Source organism: Myodes glareolus, chromosome 6 (genome assembly GCF_982192425.1).
Source record: "Myodes glareolus chromosome 6, mMyoGla1.1, whole genome shotgun sequence".
NCBI lineage: Eukaryota > Metazoa > Chordata > Mammalia > Rodentia > Cricetidae > Myodes > Myodes glareolus.
This window is the reverse complement of record NC_142031.1, coordinates 98,605,807-98,631,755: the sequence shown is the minus strand read 5'-3', so window position 1 is coordinate 98,631,755 and position 25,949 is coordinate 98,605,807. Positions and strand designations below refer to the sequence as shown.

Sequence of the window (25,949 nt, the reverse complement as noted above, 5' to 3'; positions counted from 1 at the left end):
CCAGAACCTTCTTGCTTCTTGTCCCATACCAGCACTTGGCTAGGATGCCAGGCAGACTAGGCTGCATATGTCTTTATATCTATCTATCTGTCTATCTATCTGTCTGTCTATCTATCTATCTATCTATCTATCTATCTATCTATCTATCTACTATCTATCTATCTATCATCTATCTATCTATCTATCTATCTATCTATCTATCTATCTATCTATCATATCTGTCTGTCTATCTACTATCATCTATCTATCTTCTATCTGTCTGTCTATCTATCTATCTATCTACTATCTATCTATCTATCTATCTATCTATCTATCATATCTGTCTGTCTATCTACTATCATCTATCTATCTTCTATCTGTCTGTCTATCTATCTATCTACTATCTATCTATCTATCTATCTATCTATCTATCTATCTATCATATCTGTCTGTCTGTCTATCTACTGTCATCTATCTATCTATCTATCTATCTATCTATCTATCTATCTATCTATCATCAATCATATCTGTCTGTCTGTCTGTCTATCTACTATCTATCTATCTATCTATCAATCAATCAATCAATCATATCTGTCTGTCTGCCTATCTATCTATCTATCTATCTATCTATCTATCTATCTATCTATCTGGCAGTGTTTGTTAGCACTATTGTACGTAGGATAATAGTCATAACCTCAGGCCAGGGCAACCTCTCCATGAAGGCCTGGGGAGGCTTTTGGCATTGGCTGTAGCCCTGATACTTCCTTTGGTGATAGAGAGCTTCGGCAGGTTATTATGGGTGATGAATATTCTTGAATTTAGAGGGTTGGGTTCTGAGAAAACAGTTCAGGGGCTTCTTCACTGGGGTGGAGGGTCTATTTGGAGCCTGAGAGCTTGCACACACATTCATCCTCATGGACAGCTGCTGGATTGTAGCATTAAATGCCCATGTGCTGGGGAGGCCCTGCAGGTTTTGTCTTTACTAGCTGTGCCAGACTGTTCTTCAGAGACTCTGCTTTTCTCCCTGTTGCTGGAGTCGCTAGAGTAGGAGTCCGGACCCTGGCAGCCCTAACAACCTAGTTTCAACAACCCATCCTCAGCAAGCCAATTAAAGAACAAGTAATGGGGGAGAGTAGAGAAGGGAGATTTATTCAATATGGCCACACTGGGAAGAGCCGCAAAGAGGTCCAGTGGCCTCCCTCAGCTCATCTTTGGGGTCCTGATCTGAGGTTTAGGTTGGAATAGAGACAGACGTAGTCACCTTGTCCTGGACCAGGCGTAGGCATGTTCATCCTCATTGTCTGCAGTCTCACTGCAAGGTGGTCTGACAAGGACCAGGGAGACAGGGCCTTTTCCTTCTACCAGTACAAGGTTCCTGGGGAGTCTCTTGTATCCCAGGGACAGTTGTTTCCATACATGGATAGTCAAAGAGAAGGGTATAGGTATGTCTCTAGAATGATATCATTCTACCAGGCCACATCGCTAGTGTAGCATTTCTCTGTGTTGGGAGGACTTTCCCAGGTGGCAATGAAGGTTTCTGCAATGCTAATATTGGCTCCTATTTGTCACCTCCTTACTTAACATTTATTTATGATGAGATCTCTAACAATCTCGAGAGCCTGACTTAGGCCTGCAACTTTTACTTTACAAATGTAAAAAGGCTCAGAGAGGTGGTAGCTTTCTCGAGTTCACACAGGTGGTAGACAGTAGAGGAGTGATGTGGGATTCCCCTCTCTATGCTGTATGTTTTATTACCATTGGCTAATAAAGAAGCTGCTTTGGCCTATGGCAGGGCAGAATATAGCTAGGATCAAAGAGATATAGGGAGAGAATAGGTATAGTCACAGAGATGCCATGTAGCTGATGAAGGAGAAAGACACCAGAACCTTCCTGGTAGGCCACAGCCTTGTGGTGATATAAAGATTAATAGAAATGTGTTAATTTAAGATGTAAGAGCTAACTAGAAATACACTAGAGCCATTGGCTACACAGTGTTGCAATTCATATAGTTTTGTGTGATTATTCGGGTCTGGGCGGTCGGGAAACGTAAGAACAGTCTCTGCCTACAGAGGTGGGATTGCAACCTACCTCATCTCCCTCACTGGGGCTGAGGGAACGCACTACTATCACCATGGACCTACCTCATTTACATTGGCTTTGTGGTCCTTTCTTTCATAGAAAATAAAATTCTATTTATGACTGTTGTGACTACAAACCAATATTTCTCTTCTGATGTTAAAATAAATTGAAACATTTTAATGGGTCCCTGAATGTGGTGAGGCTTGAGCATGGGGCCTAGGAGGGAAGTCAGCTCGGCAGGCACAGAACCGGTGCTGCTAGAGAGAAGTGGGAAGAGAGAGTGCACTGCTCAAATGACCCTCCCTCTTTCCTTTGTGACAGTGCTGGTGGCCTCAGTGTATCCCCGAAAGCCTCAGGCTGTGGAGCGGCACATCCTTCCAGTCCTCTGGTACTTCCTGAACAAGATGATCGGCAATGGCGTGCTGCACGGACGAGGTGGGAACGTCCGCACGGTGGTGTGCAGGCTGGCTGGAAGCCTCCAGGAGCAAATGGGGTCCCGCCTGCAGGACTTCGCTGCTAATCAGCCCCAGCATGTCCTCAAGACGCTCCAGGAACTTGTAGACTCTGAATCTCTGGGTGGCAATGACAAGGTCGCCGGTGGAGGAATGCCCCCTGACAGCAAGATGACTGGAACCACCTGCCCCCAGCAGCCGGATTAAAGATGGGTCTGAAGTGGGAAATTATTATTTTTTACCTTATTTTATTTTTATGATTGAGTCACCTCATGGCCTACTCTTCTCATTAGGGTCCCCAATGTATACAGTATATTTTGAAGTAGAAATAAAAGAATTGCTTATTTTTCTAAGGTTTTTTTATCTTACATTTTTTTTTAACCATAGAGAATTTCCCAGCAGACAGGTTTGTGAACCATGACAACAGCAACTCTAGTTTTAGATAAGGTAGTGACAAGTATCTAGGAAAGAAAGGGACACATAGGCCTACCTAGTGCAGGAATATAGCCCAGCCCCCACATCTGTGTGCAGCTGGAAGCCCCCTGCATCACAGAGCCCTTCGCTGCCCTCTCAGATATGCTCCGCTTATCATTGACTTGATCGGAAGTCATTGCACGTGATGCATCTTTGAGCCCATCCTGCTTCAGCCCTTCGGAGCCTTGAGCTAAGTCTCTGTGTATCCCGTGGGACTTTCTGTAGGGATCTGCCCAGCTTGTCACAGAGCAGGGAGTTGGCCATCTGGCTCATTCTGACAAGGACTAGATGATGCTTGATGTTTAAAGCAGTATGGATGGGACTGTGGGGTGGAGTCTGCATGCTGTCCTTTACTCGCTGACTCATGGACTAGACGAAATGGCATCGGCTGCTATAGATGGGCTGGATTATGGGAATGTTTGGCTCACTGTGGGCCAGGTTGTAAGAAAACTGAGAATAGTATTAGTCGCTAGGGAAAAACCAGTGAGGTGTCCTGACCATGGAGGCGGGGTCTGGGCATCCCTGACCCCTTGGTTTGCCTTGGTTTGCCTTGACTAGTAACAGGTCTGGGCATTCCTGACCCCTTGGTTTGCCTTGACTAGTAACAGGTCAACAGTGATATGCCCCGGGATTTAAGAGCTCAGGTCACTGCCTTGAACACGCGGTTAGGCAGCTGTGATGTGGAGAAGGCTGAAGGGGTGACATTTCACCACTGGCCAAGGACTCAGACATAGCACCATACAGGGCCAGTTGCAGATGGTGAAGTCCTGAGGCCCAGCCTCATGCCAGCAGGTTTTCTGGCAGTGCCAGCCCACCACCCAGTGAAATCCCCCTGCATCATCCATCATCTGATATCCAGGTTTGATATGAGTTCTATGTTGTTCTGAGCCTCTCCAGGGGAGCCTGGCCTTAAGTCAGGGAAGCTCTGGGCCAAGCCAGAGCTTGGCCAACCCCTCACCATGCTGAGTGGAAGATTGCAAGTCAGGTTAGGGCTTGGCTTTTAATAGCCAGCTTAAGTGTGACTGTGGGTTATTTCAGAGCCACTGTGAGCTGCTGTTCACCTCATGGTGACCCCAGCAGGGCTTTCTGGAAGCCGACTCAGTCTGGGCCAGGAGAAATGCTTGCAAAGGAAGTTGTATAGAAACACTCAGAGACTGATTTGTAAATCTTCCTAAGGTTTTATGCAATTTAATTAACCATGTTCACTTATTGTCTGAGCAAGCTTTCTTGGGGGGTGGGGGATGGGGAAGACCCATATTTTCTGCTTGTCAAGATCCAAGGAGAGATGAGAGTATTTCAAGATTCTTTGAAATTGTAAGGACCGAGGAACTTGGAGGCTGTCAGAGACATTTGAAGGCAGAAATGAAGCTGAGCTTGGAGGACGATGGCCCAGTGGTTAAAGAACTTGCTATGCACACGTGAGAGCTGGCATTCAGGCCCCCAGAGGCTAAGTCAACACTAGGTGGGCACAGGAGCTCCAATGTCATTCCAGAATCAGAAGGCAAGGGCAGGATCCCCAGAGCAAGCCAGCTAGTGGACTAGTCAAACTGGCGAGCTCTGGATTTGACTGAAAAACCTTGCCTCGTTGAGTAAGATGGAGGGTCTTTCGCTGACACCCCCATATACTTTCACAATGCACACATACATACACAAACAGGAGAGAGAGAGAGAGAAGAAATAATTCTGTATCCACCTTAAGCCCAAGCTTCCTGTTGCTAGGGTTTTCGTGGGTGGATGTGTTGAAAATAACCGCCAACTGTAGAGAAGGGAAGGGCAAATCTTTGCTTTGTTCTGTTTTCCTTCATGATCTCAGGGTTTATATTTGCTGGGCAGTCAAGGTCTGCAGCCCACACCCCTGGTACAGTACATTGTAACCAAGAAAGAACTGGGCGGTTCTGGCAGACTTTGGGAAGCCCAAATCAAGTGTGGTGGTTTGAAGTTTCGGGTGAGCCTGGGCTGCAGGTTGTTGTTAGCAAACCACAGAGAGAAGAGCACAATAGCGGCCAGGGCCTCAGCCTGCTGGGACATCCTCCAAGAGCCTCATATGAAGGCCATTCATGGGCCATAGACACTGTCCTGCTAGACCTCAGAGATGGTAGGTGAGGGCTGGGCTCACCCCATTCTTCGATTTATTGTGTGTGAGCCAGAAACTCTACTTCTAGGATTTGTTGGCTTGCTGTAACAACTTGACACAAGCTAGAGTCGTCTGAGAGGAAGGAGCCTCAATTAAGAAAATGCCTCTATAAGATTGGACTATGAGCAAGCCTGTAATTATTTTCTTAATTAGTGATTGATGGGGGAGTGCTCAGCCAATGGTAGTTGATGTCATCTCTGGCTGGCCGTCCTGGGTTCTATAAGAAAGCAGGTTGAGCAAAGCCATGAGGAGCAAGCCAGTAAGTAGCACCCTTCTATGGACTCTACATCAGTTCCTACCTCCAGATCCCTTCCCTGCTTGAGTTCCTGTCCTGACTTCCCTGACTTCCTTCGGTGATGGACTGTTATCTGGAAGTGGAAGCTGAAATAAACCCTTTCCTTCTAAGTTGCTTTTGGTTATGGTGTTTCATCCCAGCATTAATAACCCTAACTAGGACACAGGAGATGCTTCTGGGGGTGGGCATGTAGGTTTTGTTTATGACAAGTTCTCTTCTCACCCTCCACCCCCAGCACGAGAACAACACACTATTGAGACGTCTGTAGACTGTAACCACCAGGACTTGTGAGTCTTTAGGCATCTGTCCTGACTGACCTTGGGTATGCGTCCTCAGCTGCAACCATTAAGAGCACTTCCTGTGCACATTCACTACGTTCCTCTTTAAAAGGGCGCTGCCAACCTCCCATCTCTTTTTCTTTCTCTCTGTCTCTGTCTGTCTTTCTCTCTCTCTTCTCTTCTGCCACTCCTGTCCCCAGAGCCAATCTCCCCTCTCCCCTCCCCCTTTCCCATTCACTTTCCCTCAATAAAAACTCCTCCACCTGAACTCTGTTGCATGGCGTCTTCCTCTCACACACCACATTATTTTTCAAATTACAACAGGAATTCCATATCCTTTCTCCCATTTCTGTGGCAGAGTATTTGACAGAAATGACTGAAGGAAGGATTCATTTGGATCACAGTTTGAGGGTTTGATCCATCATGGTTAAGGAAGGATTGGGGGGCAGGAGAATGAGGCAGCTGGTCACATTTTATCCTGGTAGGGAAGCAGAGAAAGAAAACTCTGGTGCTCAGCTTGCTCTTCCTTTTTTTATTCTTTTTGGAGCCCCGGCTCATGGGATGGTACTGTGGTGGTTTGAAAGAGAATGGACCCCATAGGCTCCATATTTGAATACTTGGTCTCCGGTTGATGGAACTGTTTGGGAAGGATTCGGAGGTGTGGTCCTGTTGGAGGAGGTGTGTCACTGATGTGGGCTATGAAGTTTCAAAGGTCATGCCATTCCCAGCATGTCCCTCTCTGCATTGTGGTTGTATCTCAAGACAGATGCTCTTAGCCTTCGCTCCAACACCATGCCTGCCTGCCTGCATACTACTGTTGACAGAGGTTTCTGGCCCTCCCAGTCCCGGAGCCATTCAATCCCAAAGAAACACACAGAGGTCTACATTAATTATAAATTGGTTGGCCTAGTAGCTCAGGTTTCTTATTAACTAATTCATATATCTTATATTAGCCCATAATTCTTATCTGTGTTAGCCATGTGGCTTGGTACCTTTTTCAGCGAAGCATTCTGACCTTGCATCTTCTGCATCTGGGTGACGACTGCAGACTGAATCTTTCCTCTTCCCAGAATTCTCCTGTTCTTATTGTTCTGCCTCTACTTCCTGCCTGGTCACTCAGGCTTCTCATTAACTCTTATATCTTACATCTTAACCCGTAATTCTTCTCTGTGTTAGCCATGTGGCATTCTCATCTTGCTTCTTCTGTGTCTTACTGCCATGCTCCCTGCCATGGTAGTCATGGACTCTAACCCTCAGAAACTATAACCCCAAATAAACTTTTCTGTGAGTTTCCTTGGTCATGATGTCTTATCACAATATAAAAGTAGCTCAGATAGAGACCGTCCACACTCAGGGTGGGTCTTTCCTCTTCAGTTAAACTTCTCTGACCACACTCTTAGAGACATGCTCAGAGATATGTCTCCCAGGTGATTTCAAAGCCAGTAGAGATGGCAATGAAGAATGATCATTACAACTTCCTTTTAAATCAAGTGGGATGCTTGAGATTTTAGGAAGCTTTACCCTCAAACCTGGCTTTTTATCTTGTTTTCTTTTCCTTTATTCATCTTCTACCTTCTAGTTAAAGATCGGGTCTTCTGTTATCCTTGGTGGAGGTGAGAAAGTGGAGCCTAGAAAGGGAGGTGCGAGGAAGACACAGCTTCACAGTCCACCTTATGCTTCAGACTCATCTCTCAGGGTTTTGACTCAGTTGGTCTGAGGTGAGGCTCAGGTTCCCTCTGTCCTTCTTTCCTTCCCTTCTTCCCCTCCTTTCTCCCCCCATTTCCCCATTTGTTCCTTCTTTCCTCCTCCTTCTCTTCTCCCTCTTCTCCTCTTCTTCCTCTCATCTTCCTTCTTCAAGAAATTTCAATCTGTGGTCAAATTCAGAAGCTGCACAATGTCCTTGGCTCTATGGTTTACCTGACTGTCAGACCTGCTCTCTTCTCATCTCTGGGGTGCCCAGCGATTGGAGATAGAGACTGAGGTCAGGTACAGAGGCCCAGGGTCTAAGCTTAAGTCTAGGCATTGTGACTTACTGATGTGTGACTGCAGGAGAATTATCTGTATTCTGTCAATCATGTATTTTAATAAAATGCTGATTGGCCAGGCAGGAAGTATAGGCGGGTCAACCAGACAGGAAATAGAGGCAGGGCAATGAGAACAGGAGAAGGCTAGGAAGGAGGAAGCCCATTCCTCCATTCCTGTCCAGATAACAGAGAAGCAAGATGTAACCCGCCCCGCTGGAAAAGGTACTGAGCCACATGGCTAACACAGACAAGAATTATGGTTTACCGTAAGATGTAAGAATTAGTTAATAAGAAGACTGAGCTAATGGGCCAATCAGTTTATAATCTTATGGAGTCCTTTGTGTGATTTTCTTTGGGACTTGCCGGTTGTGGGGTACCGGGTGGGACAGAAACCCCAACAAGCTGGCCCTTCATGATACATGTGACTTTTTGTCAACCTCTCTCTCTCTCTCTGTGTGTATGTATGTTGTGCATGTGTGTGTGTGTGTGTGTGTGTGTTGTGTATGTGTGTGGTAGTAGTGGTGGTGAGATGTATATGACAATAATATCCACCTTAACCCAGCTGCTGTGAAGATTATTGAAGTAATTCTTACAAACTGTTTAACATAAAACATGAGGAGCCCTTGACAATGGCTGTGACATTCTGGGGGGGTCAGTGTTTTGGAGAAACTAGTGATGTGGATCACTGTTTTCCTTGCAGTGCTGGGGCTTGGTGGAGCCCGAGACCCACCGAGTCTATGTGAGCTTAGGGCTAACAAAGTGTTCTGTCCTCTTTACTAGGAGGCAGGGGCCTTCTCACTTTAGGGGTCTGTCATTTCTGCTCCTTTGTCCTTACAGCCACCCTTGGCCTATTTTCACTCTCAGGCCTTTCACTGGAGGGTGGATAAGGAGATCTGGATGCCCCTCCCTCCTTGGTGGCCCCTCCTTTTCCCTTGGAGGCTCACAGCAGGAGGGTTTGAGCTTTCCAGAGGAAAGTGTTTTCCTTACATTGTAATTCAGCTACCTCCCCAGGAAGGAGAGGAGGAGGTGGGGAGGGTGGTACTCTTTCCATTCTCCTTGTGGAGTGGGACTAGGGAGGTCAGAGAACAAGGCAGCCTGCTAATCAAACGCCTGCAATGTGCCAGTTCTGTCACTCTTCCTGATGTCCTTGAAGAAGGAGGTCACCTCTCTCCTTCCCTGGAGGAAGCTGGGACTCAGGGGTGCAGAGCGAGTGTCCTCAGCCAGTGTAGAGTTCCTAGGGATTCGGGTCAAGTGCAGACAGACTGATTGACAGACCCGACCAGGACTTGAGTTTTGGAATTGCCAATAAGACATGGGTACTATGGATCTGACTGAGGGGTCTGCTTTAGGGTCGGGGCACTAGAATGCAGCTGGAGCTTGGGTATGTGCCCACGTCTGTCAGTCTCTACGGCTCTTGACCTATCAGGTACGACTCTTGACCTATCAGGGTCGTCTACACCTTTAAGACAGTTCTTCCCCCCAGGTCAGTCACAGTCCATTGAAATTCCATGGATTCCTGCAGCTACTCTCAACTCAGAGATTTTCTGTCAAAACCTCAGGGCAGAGAGAGCCTTAGGTATTTGAGGCAGGGTCTCTCCCTGACCTGGGCTTGCTGGTCATGAGGCTAGGTGGTCAGGGAACTCTTGGGACCCAGCCGTCTCGACCTCCCTGGTTCTGGGATTACAGGTACAAATTACTGTGCCCAGTTTCATTATGTGGGTTCTGAACTCAGGTCCTCACATTGCACAAGCAAACACTTTTCCAAGTGAGTTATACTCCCAGTCCAGAACCAGCCCACACAAGCCTAGGGTTCAGGACCTCTGCCATGGCCTTAATACTCTGGTGGTTAAGTTTCCAAGCAAACCCCCACAGCCAAGAGGTCAGAATTTTCTAAACTAGAATTTCCCAAACGTGGTTGATGAAAACTGCTCTGGGGAACGGGAGGGAAGAGGAGGCAGGGGTGCTTGCTCCCTTGGCCTCACTGTAGATCTGGCTTGGGGCAAGGGCCCAGGAATCTACAGAGGATCAGGCAGCCAGGCTGGTGAGTTCCAAGAGGTGGCGCGTTAGAGGGCTGCTGCCACTAGCTGGGCTCCAGGCTGCTGGCAGCATCAGGGCACAGGATGCTCGCCGCCCCCTGTGGGGGGTGTTTCTGAGTCAGGGCCCTGCGGAGGACGTGCTGGGTCATTATTCCTGGGCCTTACTCAGGGGGCGGGCTAGTGTCCGGTTCCCTGTCAAGCTGGTGTTCCGTAGAAGAAGGCTGTGACATTTGAGGCTTTGTTTTGTTTTAATCATGGCTTTATAATTACCTCTCTGCGGGTTGACAGCTGTTATTAGCATCACCTTGGGCTCTCCTTGAGAAGTTCGGCAAGCAGAAAGTGAACCAGCACCCCCAGGGCTGGTGGCAGAAACTGTTAACTAAACAATAGTTTCAAAAAGGCCCCAGGTTTTGTAAACACAGTCGATCCTTTCCCGTTCAAAGGAAGGGGTAGCTAGATAAATAATTTTCATGACAGGCCTACATTTTTTTTTCTGTTGAATCTGCCATCTTGAACCATTTTGGGCCACTGAAGTAAAGCCAGGGCTGCTCCCAGCAGGGAGGTGCAGCCACAACTGCTGGGGAATGCCATATTGTTACCTGGTAGCCATTTCATGGGTTCATGGCAGTGAGGAGCTAAGAGATTTTGGAAAACGACTCCTACTCCCTTAATACGAGGGGCAATTTGATATGTGTGTTTGGGGAGAGATGAGGAGGACCAGTTAGGTCCACAAAGGATTATTGTTTAAAATTCTATCCAAGCCAGTTTAGGAGGCATGGATGAAATTTTGGTGGGGCTGTGGTTGGGTATGAAAATTAGTTTTCTATTTGTAAATGGAATTCTCCAAGAAGGCTGCGCTGTCTCTCAGAGCTGCCTCACCCAACCCCAGAACCATCCAGAAGCTGTTTGTTGCAGGTGTATTGGGAAGGAAGCTGTTTTGGAACTGGGTATATGTGTGTGCCTTCTGCCACTAGTGGGCGACACATCTTTGGAGCAACACATTGGCGAGCTCTCAACCTTACTTTTTGCTTATTTTTGTAAAAGAGGTGCTGAAGAAATACTTTGTTCATACTCTGGTAGGACCTAAGTTTAGGTGATTGTATTTTGGAAAGCAAGAGCCTTGCATACAAAGGAAAGTGTAAATCTTGCCAGGTCTTTCATCCTCCCTCAGGGAGGACATTTAGGGGCCAAAGTAATTGCTGATCATCTCTGTGATGGATAGATCACCCCAAGATTCTGCCTGAGATAAATGAGATTTAGGAACTTAATTTCCCCGTTTGGTATATTTGACATGAAGACTTGTATCTCTAAGCAAAATGTTTTAATCTTTTATTACTTTCACACAGAACGACAAGGACACTTTTAAAGAATCCAGTCAATTCTTAGTGAGTTTGACAACTGATTTTCTTCCCCACCCCCACTCCCATTTTCTCTTCCCCTCTTCCTTCCCTTCATCTCTCCCTCCCTCTTTCTTTTGACAAAGTTTTGTTATATAGCCTAGGGTGACTTGAACCTGCCAATGTTGCCTAGGCCGGTCTGATGTTTGTATTCTACCTCTCTGCTGCTGGGACCGACTGGGCTACTGGGCCAAGCTTTCTGAAAATCTTCCCTTTCTTTATGGGTCAGTGTGCAGCTCTGGAAAGAGGGGAACATGAGAATAAATTCTTAACCAGAATTATGAAATAAAGACAGGCATCTGTGAACATTACACACACACACACACACACACACACACACACACACACACACACACACACACACACACAGAGAGAGAGAGAGAGAGAGAGAGAGAGAGAGAGAGAGAGAGAGAGGAGAATCAATGGCATTGTGAATTCTCTAAGATGTCTCAATAAGATGGATTACACAACTGTGTCCCCCCCATCTTGGTTTTCAAAGAATGAACCACATCTACCTCCTGCTTGCTACGTCTCCAATTCTCCTCTGTTCTTGGTTCTTTTTACCCCCATTGGCTATGAATGAAGTCCTGCCAGCACCATTACAACCAAGGTCCAATGCTGTTTGAAATACCAAGACTGCCGAGGTGTCTGGGACATCAGCGTTCAGAACCCTGGCTGCCGGATCAGTAGAACGTCACTGTCCCCTGATGCCGGGCCCACCCATGATCCTCGAACTGACTTTCTGAAGTTCACGCTTGTAACCAAGCCTGTAGAATCCGAGCTCCTCCATAAAATTGAATTAGAGAGCGGAGTGAGTTAACTGTTTGTGCCTCCTTTTGTGCAAGGCATCTTTAATTACATTTCATAAAAATGTCTGGATGGATTGATGGGACTTTATTTAAACTTAAGGCAGGCACGGGAAGGAAACGCTAGTGCAATATACCATGTTCTGTTACTACAGGTTCAGAACTCATTTACTTTATGGTGGTTCAACAAAATCTTTGATGTGGGGCTACTTAAAAATATATTACCTTTGAAAAGATTTTCTTTGGAAGACAGAGTGGGTGCTTGGCAGCCTGAAAGCGGTCGACCAGATGATCAATTGACAGGCATGTCAACATGCATAATTCACTGTACCAGCTCCCCTGGTACATGCAAAACACTGGTTTATTTTAGAAAAAGAATACATTTCTCAAAACTCCTTTCATTCACACTGTAGGATTTATGAGTTGAGCCTTGTCGAGCACAAGCTCCTTGCAATGAAGGGGCAAATCTCTTTGGTCCGTCTGCCACGCATTTCTATCAGTTTGGAATAGTTGAGGATCGGGACTGGGCACGTGACATGCGGAAGGAAAATAGATACAGCTTCTAGTAAACAACAGCACAGTCCATGGAGATGTTATATTTCATTGTGAGGATTGTATTTATACTTGCAAAAAAAGCTATTACTGCTCTGCTAGAATAATATTTGCACCATTTTTCCCACCTTCGTGAATGCTTTGATGGAAATAAAAGATTGTGTTTTTCCCCCGGGGAAGATCTGTTTGCTATGCTACTAAATGTGTTGGGTGAAAGCTGTGCTGATACCTCCCTCCTTACAGCTCTGAGGTCCCCATGGGATGGAGGATGAAGGCTGTATGTGCTCCCACAGAGGAGAGTTGGTCCAAAGAAGAATAGGGTGTGATGTACCCCATGGAGATACCCCCTTGTCTGGTGTAAGAATGATAGATAAAACAATGTTCCTTGTTGGTTTCTAATTCTGCTATGGAAAAGTACACTTCTGAGTGCTTGCTTGGTGGGTTGGGCCCATTGGTGTAATTACTAAATAAGTAAACAAAAACTGTCATCTTTCCTATTGAGCGAAAGAAGTGGATTTGTCCCAGCAAGGGCACAACTCTTTGACAGGGTAGATAAGCATAGATAAAAGGATCTGAGAACCTGTGGGATTGACCTTACCCTTCATGGCTACCAGGAATTTACTTCCTATGGTAGAATCGTAGACGTGGGTTTTGGGGAGGGCCTGGTCTCCAAGAGGGATAACTGAGCTGATACTATAAGCCTGGCAGGTTGAAGTGGGTTTAATTTTTTTTTTTTTTGTACAGAGTTTAACTCATGAGTTACTTAGGTGATGTTTGTACGATGACCAAGTCCTTACTTCTTGCAACCCATCTGCTCTGATGTCAGCTCAACACTGCCTGACCTTTGAACTTCATTGCCTCTCCTGCTCCCAGCTCCTTAGCTTTGGCAACTCTCTCCTGATGTGGTCTGGGAGAAGGTGGCTTAGAAGTCCCATAGCCTGTGGGTCACTGAGCCTCATCAGCATATTATCATTGCTTCCTGGTTCTAGTGGCAGTTGGAGCCTCTCATGTAGGGACATGTGGCAAGTCATCAAGGCTCTCAGGGCACAAGGACGTCCTCTAGGGGGGTAAGAAAGTGCCATCCATGACTGACGGCAGGAACAGGAGCTGCTGTGTCCTGATTCTGCTACCTGCAGCATAGCATGGTGTGCATGTGTGTGCGTGCGTGTGTATATGTGTGTGTGTGCGTGTGTGTGTATGTGTGTGTGCATGTGTGTGGTTGGGGGAGGCAGCCTTACTCTCTGGAAGGCCCCTCGCATGCACTTTCATGGGGGCACAGTAGGAGTTCCTACCTGGCTCTCCCAGAAAGTTGTCTGGGGTGCTGACCCTCTATGATATAGCATGTCGCCTGGTTTCAGGCTGGTCACCTCTAGCTCTCGTCACTACCGTGGGACGTTCAACAACTAATGAACTCAACCTAGACTAATGAACTTCTACAGTTAGGCTGTTTGAAGAGGGAGGCCTGGGTTGGTGATCTGCCTTCCCCTAGGATTATCAAGTTCATCTTTACATCTGGGCTTCTGAAGCTACAACTTTTAAAAGTCCTCTTGTGTTATACCCACATGTACCCCAGTGTACAAGGGCAAGAGGTCCACGTGCTCACGGATCAGCACTAGAGAAAACAGAATTGTTAAACACCCAGGCTTTTTTCTTTAATGGAAGAAATCCATTAAAAAAATGCGGGGAGGTTGGAGTCAGTGTTGTTTACTGACCTGGTGATCTTGGGCTAGTCTATGGAGCCAGCCTTCACCCAAATCCCCCAAATCCTGAGCACCATTTCTCGGTCAATAGGGCCCATTCTGATGCTTATTGTAAACTCTTTCTCTCTAGGCCCGAACTCCTGAGCAGTGTTTCTCAGCCAACAGAACTCATTCTAATAGAGAAGTTCACAAGGGGCTTTGCTAAAGAAATGTACTTTGCAAAGGAGTTTTGATGTAGCCACACCTAAAGCTTTGTTGTGATAATTGTCACGAGGAAAAGTTTGTTCGAAGTTTTACTGTAAAAAATAATTCACTTGGCATCAGACTTCAGAAATTTGGCCAAGTGCTGGTTGACTAACCAGCTGGTTGAGCGGAACCAGATTTCTTTCTTATGCCAACCGTGATGCTTATGGGGACCACCACACCCCAGTTTCATTCAGAATGTGTCCATGCAATCCCAGTAGTCGGAGCTCTGCCTTGTTTTATAAGATCCCCAGGAATCTTCCTCTAAACCAGCGCTGCAACCCTTTCATATCTCATGATATGGTGAACCCCAACCATAAAATTATTTCATTGCTATCTCGTAAGCGTAATTCTGTTACTGTTAGTAATCATAGTGTAAATATCGGATATGCAGGATATCTGATTTATGACCTCTAAAGGGGTTGCAACCCATAGGTTGAGAAACACTTCTTTAGGCCCTAGACCCATGATACCTAAAGCAACTCACATATGGGTAAACTTTCAGAGGCTACCGACACTGTTTGCTTCTGTTTGCTCAGAGGTATTACGCTTACTCAGCCCTGCCTTTGTGTTTCCCAAGCTGCCCGCCCAATCACTTAGGGTGGTACCCAAATGGAAGACAGCACGTTTTAGGCTCATCCCAGAACTACACCTGTGGTTCAGGTACTGCCCTGATGTCAACACAGCCCCACGAGCAAACACAAGTCAGTAGCTCTGCATAACAGGGGTGAGCACGGTGCCACCCAGCCATTTCATCAATGGTGCTTCAGGGGTGTCCCTGAAGCCCTGCCGCTCTAAAACTGTGACAGGCCAGGTGAGATTCCCGTAGTCAGAGTCACAAGCCTGACCCTGGGGAGGGAGGAGTAGGAGGGAAGCGGAGGCTCCAGGATCCAGTAGAACATGCGCTTGAGCCCACGATCTATTTTAACAAAAAAGGATTTGAGGTCTGTAATTTTCTCAAACTGAAAAACCTCAGCTTGGAGGCAGATCTGGGAAGTTCAGCCTGCTTAGCTGTACCCGTGGGTGAGAATTCTTGTCTTTTGACAACCCACTGAGCAGGCATTGAATCACCCAATCACTGCAAATTCTTTTCTAAATAGAAAGTACTCCACAGCTCCGGATGGAAAAATTCCAGGGTCTGCAGCAAGTATCTGGCCCATTGGAAGAAGCAGGGTTTTTGGCAGAAGTGGTGCTCCTTGGCTTTGCTTCCAGCACCAACAGAACTTCTCTGCAGATGACCTAGAAATAATCTTGGCAAGAAGCTTGGGGGTGGGTAGGCCTGTAAGGATGCGCCATACCCTCCGTCGCCATACCCTCCGTATCTCTGGGCTCCAGCCCTCACTCAGTGCATAGAACAGGCCTCTTGTTTTGGAGGCTCAGTTGTGTTTGCTCAGACCCAGAAGTGTGTGGGTGTTTAGCTCAGCCAGAGAATTTGATACACACTAAGGCCAAGGGTGGCATGGCCAAAAGTGGGCGTGAACAGGGAAGCAGGGTGTGGGTGGGAGCGGATGGATGTTCTAATCTGCCTCATTTTCTAGTGTCAGGAGCAATTTGCTTCTAAACGAAGCTTTCAGTGGAGATTTCAACGCTGTGCTGTCGAAACAAACCACGTGTGTTAGTTTCCCTGCTAACGTATGGGGCACAATAGCCCGACAAAAGCCTCTTAATGGAGGAGGGTTTATTCTGGCTTCATAGACTGAGGGGTGCAGTCCATCATGGGGTGGTAGGAACTGGGGGTCGCTGGTCACATTGCATCCACAGTCAGGAAGCAGGAAGAAATGAATGTTGGTCGCTAGTTTTCTTCCTCTTTTCTGAGGTTCAGGATCTGCAGCCCCCAACCTCCATGGAAAGGTGCCAACCATAGTAGGGTGGGGCTTCCTACCTCATCAAACTCAATCTAGAAAATCCCTCACAGACATGAGCAAAAACTTGTCTCTTCAGTGGTTCTGGATTCTGTCAAATTGACAGCATTAACCATCATGATATTTAACCTTAAAGCAAATAAAAAAAAAATTAGCTTGTCCTACTGTTTGTATGACTTCTTATGCTGTAGGCAGGTACAGTGATAGATTAATCAAAGGCAATGGAATTTAATGAAGAATGCAGAGTCCAAGGCCAACCACCCTGTACCTGTTTGTGCTTTGTTCTTCTAACTTGTCTGAACTTCAGCAAGATCCTTGTGTTGCGGGGTGGAGGGGGGAGAGTGCTCTCCTGGGACGCTTCCTCACAACTTTGGTTTTCTTATCCAGGGGATACTATTTCACTCATGGTTGTGGTTTAAATGCTGTCATCACCACTGGTTATCACATGTCCCTCTAAGAACAAATATATTTTCCCTCTAGTTAAGGCCAGCTCTTGAAAAGATAAAGGGCTCATTGCAGGCTCTAAGGTTTTCATTAACATTTAAACCTCAGGCAAAGCAGGATCTTTGCTGCGAAGTGAACCCAACTGTTGCTGAAGATTTTGCAGACCGTCAGGCAGGGCGTCTTCAGGGTCTGTCCAAGACACTGCGGTTCGAGTTGGTTTGCCCACCATCCGTGGAGCAGTGCAAACACCTCATGGCTGCGTCCTGTGTCCTAGGGTCACTGGCATCAGTGTGCCAGGCCACTTCTTTCTGCTGGTGTTGTTACTCTGGCTGGGCTCTGTCCTGGCTGCGGCTGATGCGAGCTTCTGGCTGCAGCCCATGGCCCAGCACACAGAGCTCCAAAGGAGATGCCCACTTGGTGCCGCTGCCCTGCAATTCTGGGGCACAGGAGTTATTCAAAGTTGGGGGCTCTTGCTTGGGGCTCTCCTCACTGCTGCTGCTGCCGCTGCTGATAGGAGAAAGTACAGTGACAGATCAGACACTCCTCTGCTGTTCCTTCTTGCTCTTCCCTGTTCCCTCCTCTCTTCTGTCTCTCCCTCCCCTCCCCTCCCCCTGCCTCTCCATTTCACACTTGCCAGGCTAGATTATCCTTCCTGTGTTCCTGGTCTATCTAGATGTGGTGGGAACCAGCTCCCAACACTTCCCCAGCAGGTTCATTCACGCTCTTTCCTCTATGCCTAGAATCCTGCAGCTCTCTGAACAGGCCTGGGGGAACTGGGCCCTTATTTCGTTTAATTTTGTTTTTCTAATGCATTTCTTGTTTAAGAAAGAGCGAGGCTTAGTTGCTTGAATAAAAACCAACAATAACAGCAAGGGGAAAAAAATCGTCCCGTCTTTGTACAACTGTCATTCTTTTCCTGAATAGAATCAAAGAGGAGCCGCTTGGCCCAGTCTTGCCCAGTATTTGGTTAGACTAGAGCTTCCCAGTGCTGAGTGCCATGCTTAAGGGCTGTGAAAGGAGGAGGGCCCCTCGCAGACCGCCAGCTCTAACTGGTTATGCTCTGGGAGAATGGGATGTGGCTTGACAAAGGATGGGACAAGCCTAGGTAGACAGGACGAACTCTGAAAGCCACCCAGGGCCAGGGCCGGCTGCTGGCAGGCTGGCTGCAGGATTGCTTAGGGAAGGCTGGTGTCTGGCTGCCTGAGCTGAAATCTTGGCTCTTGGTCTTGCCATCTGTGTGCCTTGCTGCGTGTCAATCAATCCCACAGGGTCTGATTTTTTCCTTTGTAAACTGGAAATCAGAATAATACCTACATCACCAGGACTCACAGGTACCAGTGCTGGATGAACTGGAAAACGGTGTGCACAATCCCCATGCAGATGCTCAGAGGATAATGGGAATCTGTCTCTATGGTGCTGTGGTATAGGAAGTTGTGCCCAGAAGGGACTCTAGGGATCGACTATTGTACAGTAGTTGGGTACCTGGGGCTCAGAGAACTGGGCCTTGGTTAGAGCTCTTGGTCACTTCAAAAGCAGGACAAGAGCCCTGCCTCCCACCTGCATAGCCCATATGGCCCTGCATTCTGCTCGTGACAACACACTCTTGCCTTTTATAATGAAGTATGCTTGCTCTGCACGTGGGATGTCAGACCAGTGAACAAGCCTGTGTTTGGATATGAGCAAGGCCAAGGTGGGAAGAGAAGAGGATGCACAGAGTAGCACATGTGCATATATTTTTGGAGCAAGGAGCCCACTGTGCCTTAGAGCCAGTGATGGCCTTAGGCTGCTACAGGGCTCTACCTTAGCGTGTTCAGAGTCCACAGCTCACAGCTGCCTCCTCTCTTCATTTCCTCGGAGACGCCGAGGGACTAGGAAGCACACACAGGTTGTGTTTTATCCATGCCCTAGTCTTTGTTCCTCTCTGCCTGGCTGTGAAGGTTGATCCGGCGGCATGAAAATTGGGTCTAAATTCTTTCTCAGCCCCACCTGAGTTCCATTATTTGCAAAAAGCTGAGGCCAGGAGCCTGCCAATTTTACAGGCTGTCGCTCTGTGGTTGAGGTTCTCTCCCTTCCTGGAACTGTTAGGGAGACAGACTGTCCACCTGCTGCCCCGCTGGCCTCTGGGCAGCCTGAGCCAAGCACCGCATGGGACTTGTCCAATGCTCCTCTCTTACCAATCGGGGTCAGACAGTGATGAGAAGAATTGCACGTAGGGAAGAAAGTCTAGACCAGTGGTTCTCAAACTGTGGGCCATGACCCCTTTATATTCAAAGCCTCTATCTTCAAAAATATTTACATATGGTTCATAGCAGTAGCAAAGATACAGTTAGGAAGCAGCAGTGAAAATAAGTTTATGATTGAGGGATCACCGCAACATGAACCGTGTTAAAGAGTTGCAGCATCAGGGAGGTTGAGAAGCGCTGGGGTAGAGGCTTCTGAGGTGTTTAAAGGGCTCCAATATCTGACGCTAGAGATGTCTTTTCACCTGGGGATTCTGCATCCACACAGAGAATCAAAATTCAGTGGCCGAGTTTCCTGGGGATGCTGCCAAGGCCTGCTCCCCATCCCCAGGTACCCCAGAACAGGAGGATACAGACATCATCCTTTTCCCACAAAACAGCTTGCGCCTAGCGTGGAGCGATGAAAATGGAGTCCGAGACAACTCCAGGGCACTCCAGTCCGCCTGCTGTAAGACACAGTGGGTGTGACTTAGTGTATCCCCGCACGCCCCAGCTTTGGAAGCACTGTCTGGTTCTCCGGTGCTTGTCGTGGGGTTTTGGTGAAGTCATGTTTAAGCCTCTGGTATGGTTCTTTCATAGGCAGGATGGCAGAAAGTTAGACTTGTGCCCTGTGTGTCCAGAGGCAAAGACTCAGAGTTCTTACTGTGGATGGATGGGCTTCAGCTTCCACATGCTAAATGCTCACTTTGGTGTAGGGTGATTGGTGGGAGACAGGCATTTCCCCTTTGTGGGTTCAGACTTTGGAATGACATCAGCGTGTAGCCACACCCAAAGGGAGGGGAATGGGAGCCCAGGGTAAGGGACTTTAACTTGACCTTGAGCAGACTCTGCTTTCAAGTCACAAGTATGCCTCCTTGCTGTACACAAATCTCTCTCTCTCTCTCTCTCTCTCTCTCTCTCTCTCTCTCTAACACACACACACACACACACACTTGAGATTCAGAACATAAAACAGTCTTCTAGGCTGCCCTATTTGGAGGAGCAGCCTGGGCATTATTTTCTTCTTGAGCAGTTTTATGCCCCACTGTTTTAAAATGTTAGTGTTTTTAATTAATGCCTCTTTATTGTCCCTGTTCTCTCAAGCTCTGCTCCTGAAGGGCACAGTTTTAGAAACCTAGTAACGGAGTAGGCAGTGTTTATCGAGGTTCTTAGCTGAAAGCCAGTGTGCATGCCATGTAGAAAGTGCATTTTAGATTTAAGGAAAGGGCAGTGTGACGTTAAGATTCTCGCAAAAGTAATCAATATTTCATTTCTTTCAAGTGGCTGGGGAAGGTTACAGAACTATTACAATGCACAACTTTCCCGAGATACTATCTTTACTTAAAATTGACTGCTGAATACTTTGTAAAAAAATTACCATTTGTGCCTGGACACATCGTGAGACCCATGATGCGTATCACCCCGGCAGAAATTAACTGTGGGTTGACAGGACTGTGAGTAATGCAGACAGAGCCAGCGCTGCTGGCGGAGCATTGTCTTATCTTATATCAGACGGCCTGATAGAGTGTTTCTTTAATAGACCTTGGGTTGACACGTTCCCCCACACCCACCCCTGGGTATTCTGTTAAACAACCCATCAAGAAGAGGAGCCCCTTCTGTGTCCATGGGACAGTTCTGCTGACTCCCGGGCCCGGGGTTGTGTGCTCAAACTGCCTGCATGCTGGGCCCATAGCATGGATCAACTTGTCTCTGCTGAGACAGACATGCTGGGCATTCAGTCTTCCCGTGGGCCAGAAGGGCAGCTCCTCCTCTGGATGCTCGTGCTCGCGAACACCCTCATCCTACAGGCGTTGGAAACTGGTGGAGAAGTGGAGCCAGGCTCTCGGGACTCTGGGAAGTCTACTCCACTATACATCTGCCTGTTTCCAGGACCACTTGTTTTTTCAAATGTGCTCTGTGGACCCCCTAGGTATCTCAGTGACATTTCTAGGGGTGGAGAGCTCAAGGTTCAACCAATTTTTATAGTAATTCGAAGGTGTTACTGGTCCACACTCTTAGGAATGTGGGGAGAGTTTTGAATCCATGGATGCACAGCATGGCCTATAGAAGCAGAGTTGAGAGTCCAGCTGTCAGAATAAACCAGTTGATACCAAAAAGTCTGCAAAATGCAAGATGACAATACTCTCATCAAATCTCTCTCTCTCTCTCTCTCTCTCTCTCTCTCTCTCTCTCTCTCTCTATCTGTCGCTCCTCTCTCTTCTCTCCCTCTGCCTTCCTCTCTCCCTCCAGTAATCCCAAAACTCAGGTGACTGAGGCAGAAGGATTGTGCATTTAATGCCAGCCCAATCTTAAAACAATAACAACACACTTTGTGTGTGAATATGGAATGGGCTTATTCTTCGTAAATATTTAAATATTTCTCAGTTTAAACTTATGATAAAAATAGTAGCTGTAATTCACATATGTAAAAACTACTGGGTTCTCCAAATGTTTGAGAGTTTAAAGGGTCCTGGTACCTGATGATTAGAGAACCCTCTGTGGGAAGAGAGAACAGACTCTGGCTTCTGGGCTCAGACAGGCAGTGAGCTAGCCACTGGGGCAGGGCTGAAAACTCAGTAGTCCATGGTCAAGGGGAGACCTGGCAATGCATCTCATCTCTTTTTCCCCACTGCGTCTGCCTTTGGAACAGTTTGAAAAATACTACCCTAGACAGTATAAAGAGCCCACCCCGGCTCCTTGGCCTGTGGCCAGGCGTCTCTTACCTGCTTTGGCAAGGATGGGATTCCCAAGAGCAGCCGGGCAGCTGAAGAGGGGGAGCCTGCTGGCGCTGGCGTTCTGAAGCTGTCCTTCTGACAAAAGGCAGGGGGTTGAGGGTGCTCAGAGTTGTTCTCCTCTGCGGATCTGCCCTCAGTCGTGACCCTGAGCTGCCCCTCCAGCCTCCTGTTGGGGCCCTGTTGGGGCCTCCAGGTTCTGGCAGCATCCTTGGAAGGGATAGTGAGAATGACGATTTAGCTTCAAACTGAGAGGGGGCAGCTGGGCAGAATATGGAACACTTGTTCCTGGGTGTTTTAGTCACAGTGGCTTCACCATCCTGAAAGTGACTAGTCTCCTTGGAGCCCTGAGAGGGAGACGCTGAGGGGGAAGATGAGGAGGCAGAGGAAGGGGTGTTTGTTTCTGTCCAATGAACAGGTGGGCTCTCCTGGGCTTGGTTAAGCTGCAGGTACCCACACGGTGGGGAAGTTGACTTCTTTGTGGCTGGTGGGCTCAGCGTTCTGGGGCTCAGAGGTGGGCTAGGGGAGCTGAGAGCCGCAGGGAGGCCTGGCTGGGACAACCCACGAGAGGAGGGGAGGCTCTGCAGCCTCCTGTCCCCTGGGGATGCCCACTGTGCTCTCATGGGAGAAGTTTTCCTGATTCCTGGAGCGCTTCTCTCTGGATGCTTCCTGGATGCTTCTGGAGAGAGTGGACCTTGTGAAGAGCGGGTCAGGCTGGGTTCCAAAGTCCTGCTTTGCCCAGATGTGGGGTTAGGGTGGTGCCAAGGGTTTACCTTCTGGCGATTTTCAGAGAGCTTTGCAGCATCCTCCACTGGTACCTGAATCTGAGCTCCACCCTCTGCCTCTGGGCTTGGGCCCACCGTTTGCTGGGAGTTCAGGTCCAAAGTCAGCTTTCTGGGATTGCCCACATTCTTGATGATCCCTGGCCCAGTACTGTACAGCCTCAGCGAGCTGCCAGTGCCTTTGCTAGGGAGCAAGTCCATGGGGCTCATGGAGGCTCTCAGCTTGGGGGAAGCCCATGTTTTCCTTGGTGGGCCAACTTCTTGCAGCCCTGGTACCAGGGTCTCGTCCACTGGGCTCTGTGCTGGCTGACTGCTCTCGGGGTGTTCCAGAGCAGTGAATGACTTGTCCATTAGGATTTCCAGAGGAGGTGGGGGGAGGTTCTCTAGGTCTCCCTCTGCTTCCCAGCTGATGTCCTCACTATCAGATGCCTCTGCTGTAGGAAGGGAGGGAAAGGGTGCAGAAGGCCTCCAGCCCATGCCCACCCTGAGGGGTTCTCTGCCTGCTGCTGGAGAAATTTGGGGCTTAGCATACAGAGGGGCTAGCCCCCTGTATATAGGAAATCTGGGAGGGATGGCAGGGACCCCCCACTTTCTGAGGCAGGGGCTTGACCCCAAGTTCTTGGAGTCCCTTGGCATCCTCAGACTCTCATTGGGACTGAAGGCCTCAATGAGCTTCTTCACTGATGTTCTGGTGGGACAGTCCCTTATGTCCCATTCAGTGTCCCTGGGAAGCCTACTGTTCTTCTCACCACAAAAGATGGCATTTGGCAGCTTCTCAGCCTTCTTCTGGCAGGGCTGCTCACGGTCAGAGAGGTGACCCCCTCTTTGCAAGATGTTCTTGTCTTGATTGGGCAGAATGCTGAAGTTTTTGGTGAGTGAGGCCTTGAACTTGCTGATGGTGCTACCGGGACTTACCCTGCAGTTGGAAGGAGGCCACAGCACTGATGTCCTGGATTGCAGACATTGTTCCCTGTTCTGCCCCCGCCGTGTGTCGCCCAGGGCATAGAATACCTCCAGCCTCCGACTGAGGTCTGTCTGAACCCTCTTCAGCTCCTGGAGGGTGGGGTCTTCCATGTGGCTCTTAAGACATCCCTCTGATTGTGACCTCCTTTGTCTCTCTGGGGCCCTCCTGCTGCCACAGGCTGTGTTAGGTCTTGGAGGGACCTTTGTTGTCCTCTCCTCCTCCTCAGCCCAGTCCTGGGGTCTGGAAGGCACAGGGACAAACTTGATCCTTTCGCTGATGGCTTCTTTCATCTTCAGAATCATTTCCTGGGCCTGGGGGCTCCTCAGCTTCCTGGAGTATGGCTGAAACAGGCTTTCCCGGGAGGGAGGTGAGGACCGTGGTCTTGGAGGTGTTGCTTTCTGTCGCTCAGCATGCAGATCCGTGCTGCTGACTTCATCTTCCTCCTCTGGGCTGCTGTCCTCATCTTCACTCAGGGATGGAGCATCCACCACCCCAGAACACTGAGAAAAATGTGTTTGCACAGGGGTCTCAAACCCTAGGGCATTCCGCAGAATGTTTTTGGCAGCCTCCGGAGGCCTGGAGGTGACTGCTTCTGAGCCCGTGTTGGAGGCACTGGAGTGCCTGGCTTTATCCTGTGCCGCAGGCTGAACCTTCGCTATCCTAGGCTTCGACAGCGGACAGTCTTGGTGTCTGTCTGAACCTGTCCAATATGGACCTTTCTGCCAGGCATGCCCTGCCACCCTGACTTCCACTTGGGGTGCAGTCCCTGACTGCCATTCTCCGGGCTCTGCTGCCAAGTCCCAGCTGGTTTGCTTGCCCAGCTTCTCCGTGGATTGCACAGACTCATTATCAGCACCGATGCCACTGTCCTCAGAGCACAAGGGTGGACCCGGCAGCCCAGGGTCACCATGGCCAGGGGTCAGGCTCTCTAGTTGTCCCAGGGCCCTTAGGAGGCCTTCGTCTATACCTCTCTGGGTGCTCAGCTTACCCTTCAGGTGGCTAGCCGCGGTGCTGAGACAGCTGCTGGAACTCTCCAGCAAGCTCCCAGTGAGGTCGGCCACTGTGCCGTGGACCACCTTCAGCTTGCTGACCGTGTACTGCAGCAACTGTTGCAGGAGGTCTGGCTGTTCCCAGGGCTCTCCTGTCCTGGACGGCCAGGCCAGATCCCCTCTAACTCCCTGGAGGAGCACTTCTCCGTCTCTGGAGATTTCTCCTAGGAGCTGGCTGACCTCCTGGAAACACAGCAGCAGGAAGCTGAGCATGGGTTGTAGCAGCTCCCGGGTGTGGCTGGCCTGCTGGACGAGGCGCAGAATCGTCTCGTATCTGGAAAGGCTAGCATGCAGATAGGCGTAAGCGAGCTGGTGGGCCTTTACCAGGGGCTCGGGGAAGTCCACTTTGCCTTTTGACTCAGGAGTGGTTTGGTGGCAGTGGCGCTGGTTGCCTGACTGATGGCACATTGGTTTGCTGTCCCATTTTGAGGTCTCCTGGGGCATGTTTTCCTCACTCTCTCGCCCAGCAGCATCTGCTCCTTGTATCCCGTGGGAGCCAACTGTCCTGAATGACATGTCCGTAGCTGTGTGGCTTTGCGGATTGTTCAGCTGGAATCTTGGACTTTCTGGAATCGGTCCTTTCATATCTTCCGTGAGCTGACAAAGACCTTCAGCCATGGTTTGGGGCTCCTTGGAACCCGCTGACTCCTCTGCTGACCTCTGTCCCAGGTGTGGTTCCCAGCCAGGGTCACAGAAGGAGGAACTTTGAACCAGCAGAGGGATGGGGCATTTTTGCCTGCCCCTCTGATATTCTGGCAAAATTGCTTTGGGCTTCTTAAAAAACTGAATGCCACTCTTGGCCACGCTGTTGACAAGGACGCTGTGTGATGGCGTGCACCCCATGGTTTCAGCTTCTCACCATCTTCTCCCTTCGCAGTCTTTGGAGAATCCTTGGGCACTGGGAACAGAAGTCTCCCTGGCTAGTCTATCCGGGCAACGCCAGTCCAAACTGTGAGTCCATGTTTCACACTCCTAGACTTGGAGCCCGTGACACGATGAGGAGGAAGACATGCCCGTAGTCCTAAGTTTTGCAGCCTCTGCTGTCAGTGAGCAGCGGGACAGTTCTGAAGGGCCCCAGGCTCACGGATTATGGACCTGTGCTTTGCTCCTGCCCTGACAGATGTGGACGGCGAGTGGAGCTTTAAGCTTATTAGGGTAATCATGCCCCAGCCAGTCAGCACTGGGAGTGTTCTAATATAGAACTTCTCAGCATTTACTATCTTGGGAAGCAGATTATTTTTGCACGTGCTCACACTTTAATTCTGTTCAGATGCCTGCCGTTGGAAACACAGAGAAATGAGCCGTAATTGCAAAAGGCTCGGCAAGACGTTGTGCAAGGGAAATGAGGGCTTGCTGATTATAAACCCTGGAAAAGTAGTGCCCTTCATGGTTTAATAAGGGCAAAGCAGCTAAGGGTTCTGTCTGCTTTTTATCAGGAAGACCCAAAT

The 25,949-nt window shown here is 48.7% G+C and overlaps 2 protein-coding genes across 3 annotated transcripts in view; one reads left to right on the top strand and one right to left on the bottom strand.

Annotated features, from left to right (window-relative positions):
• Togaram2 (TOG array regulator of axonemal microtubules 2) overlaps positions 1 to 2,863 on the top strand; it is a 58,334-nt gene extending 55,471 nt beyond the window's left edge. For both annotated transcript variants that reach the window (XM_087907377.1, XM_087907374.1), the window contains exon 20: positions 2,380 to 2,863. In XM_087907377.1, coding sequence (XP_087763503.1) covers positions 2,380 to 2,717 — 338 coding nt within the window. In that variant the 3' untranslated portion in view covers positions 2,718 to 2,863. The remainder of the gene's footprint in view (positions 1 to 2,379) is intronic.
• Positions 2,864 to 12,297: 9,434 nt separating this feature from the next.
• Positions 12,298 to 25,653, bottom strand: Pcare (photoreceptor cilium actin regulator). Its single transcript, XM_048431163.3, has 2 exons — positions 21,698 to 25,653; positions 12,298 to 17,262 (listed from the first exon to the last, which is right to left on the bottom strand). Exons 1-2 carry the CDS (start codon positions 25,342 to 25,344, stop codon positions 17,076 to 17,078), a joined length of 3,834 nt encoding a protein of 1,277 aa, XP_048287120.3. The 5' UTR covers positions 25,345 to 25,653; the 3' UTR covers positions 12,298 to 17,075.
• Positions 25,654 to 25,949: the final 296 nt, after the last annotated feature.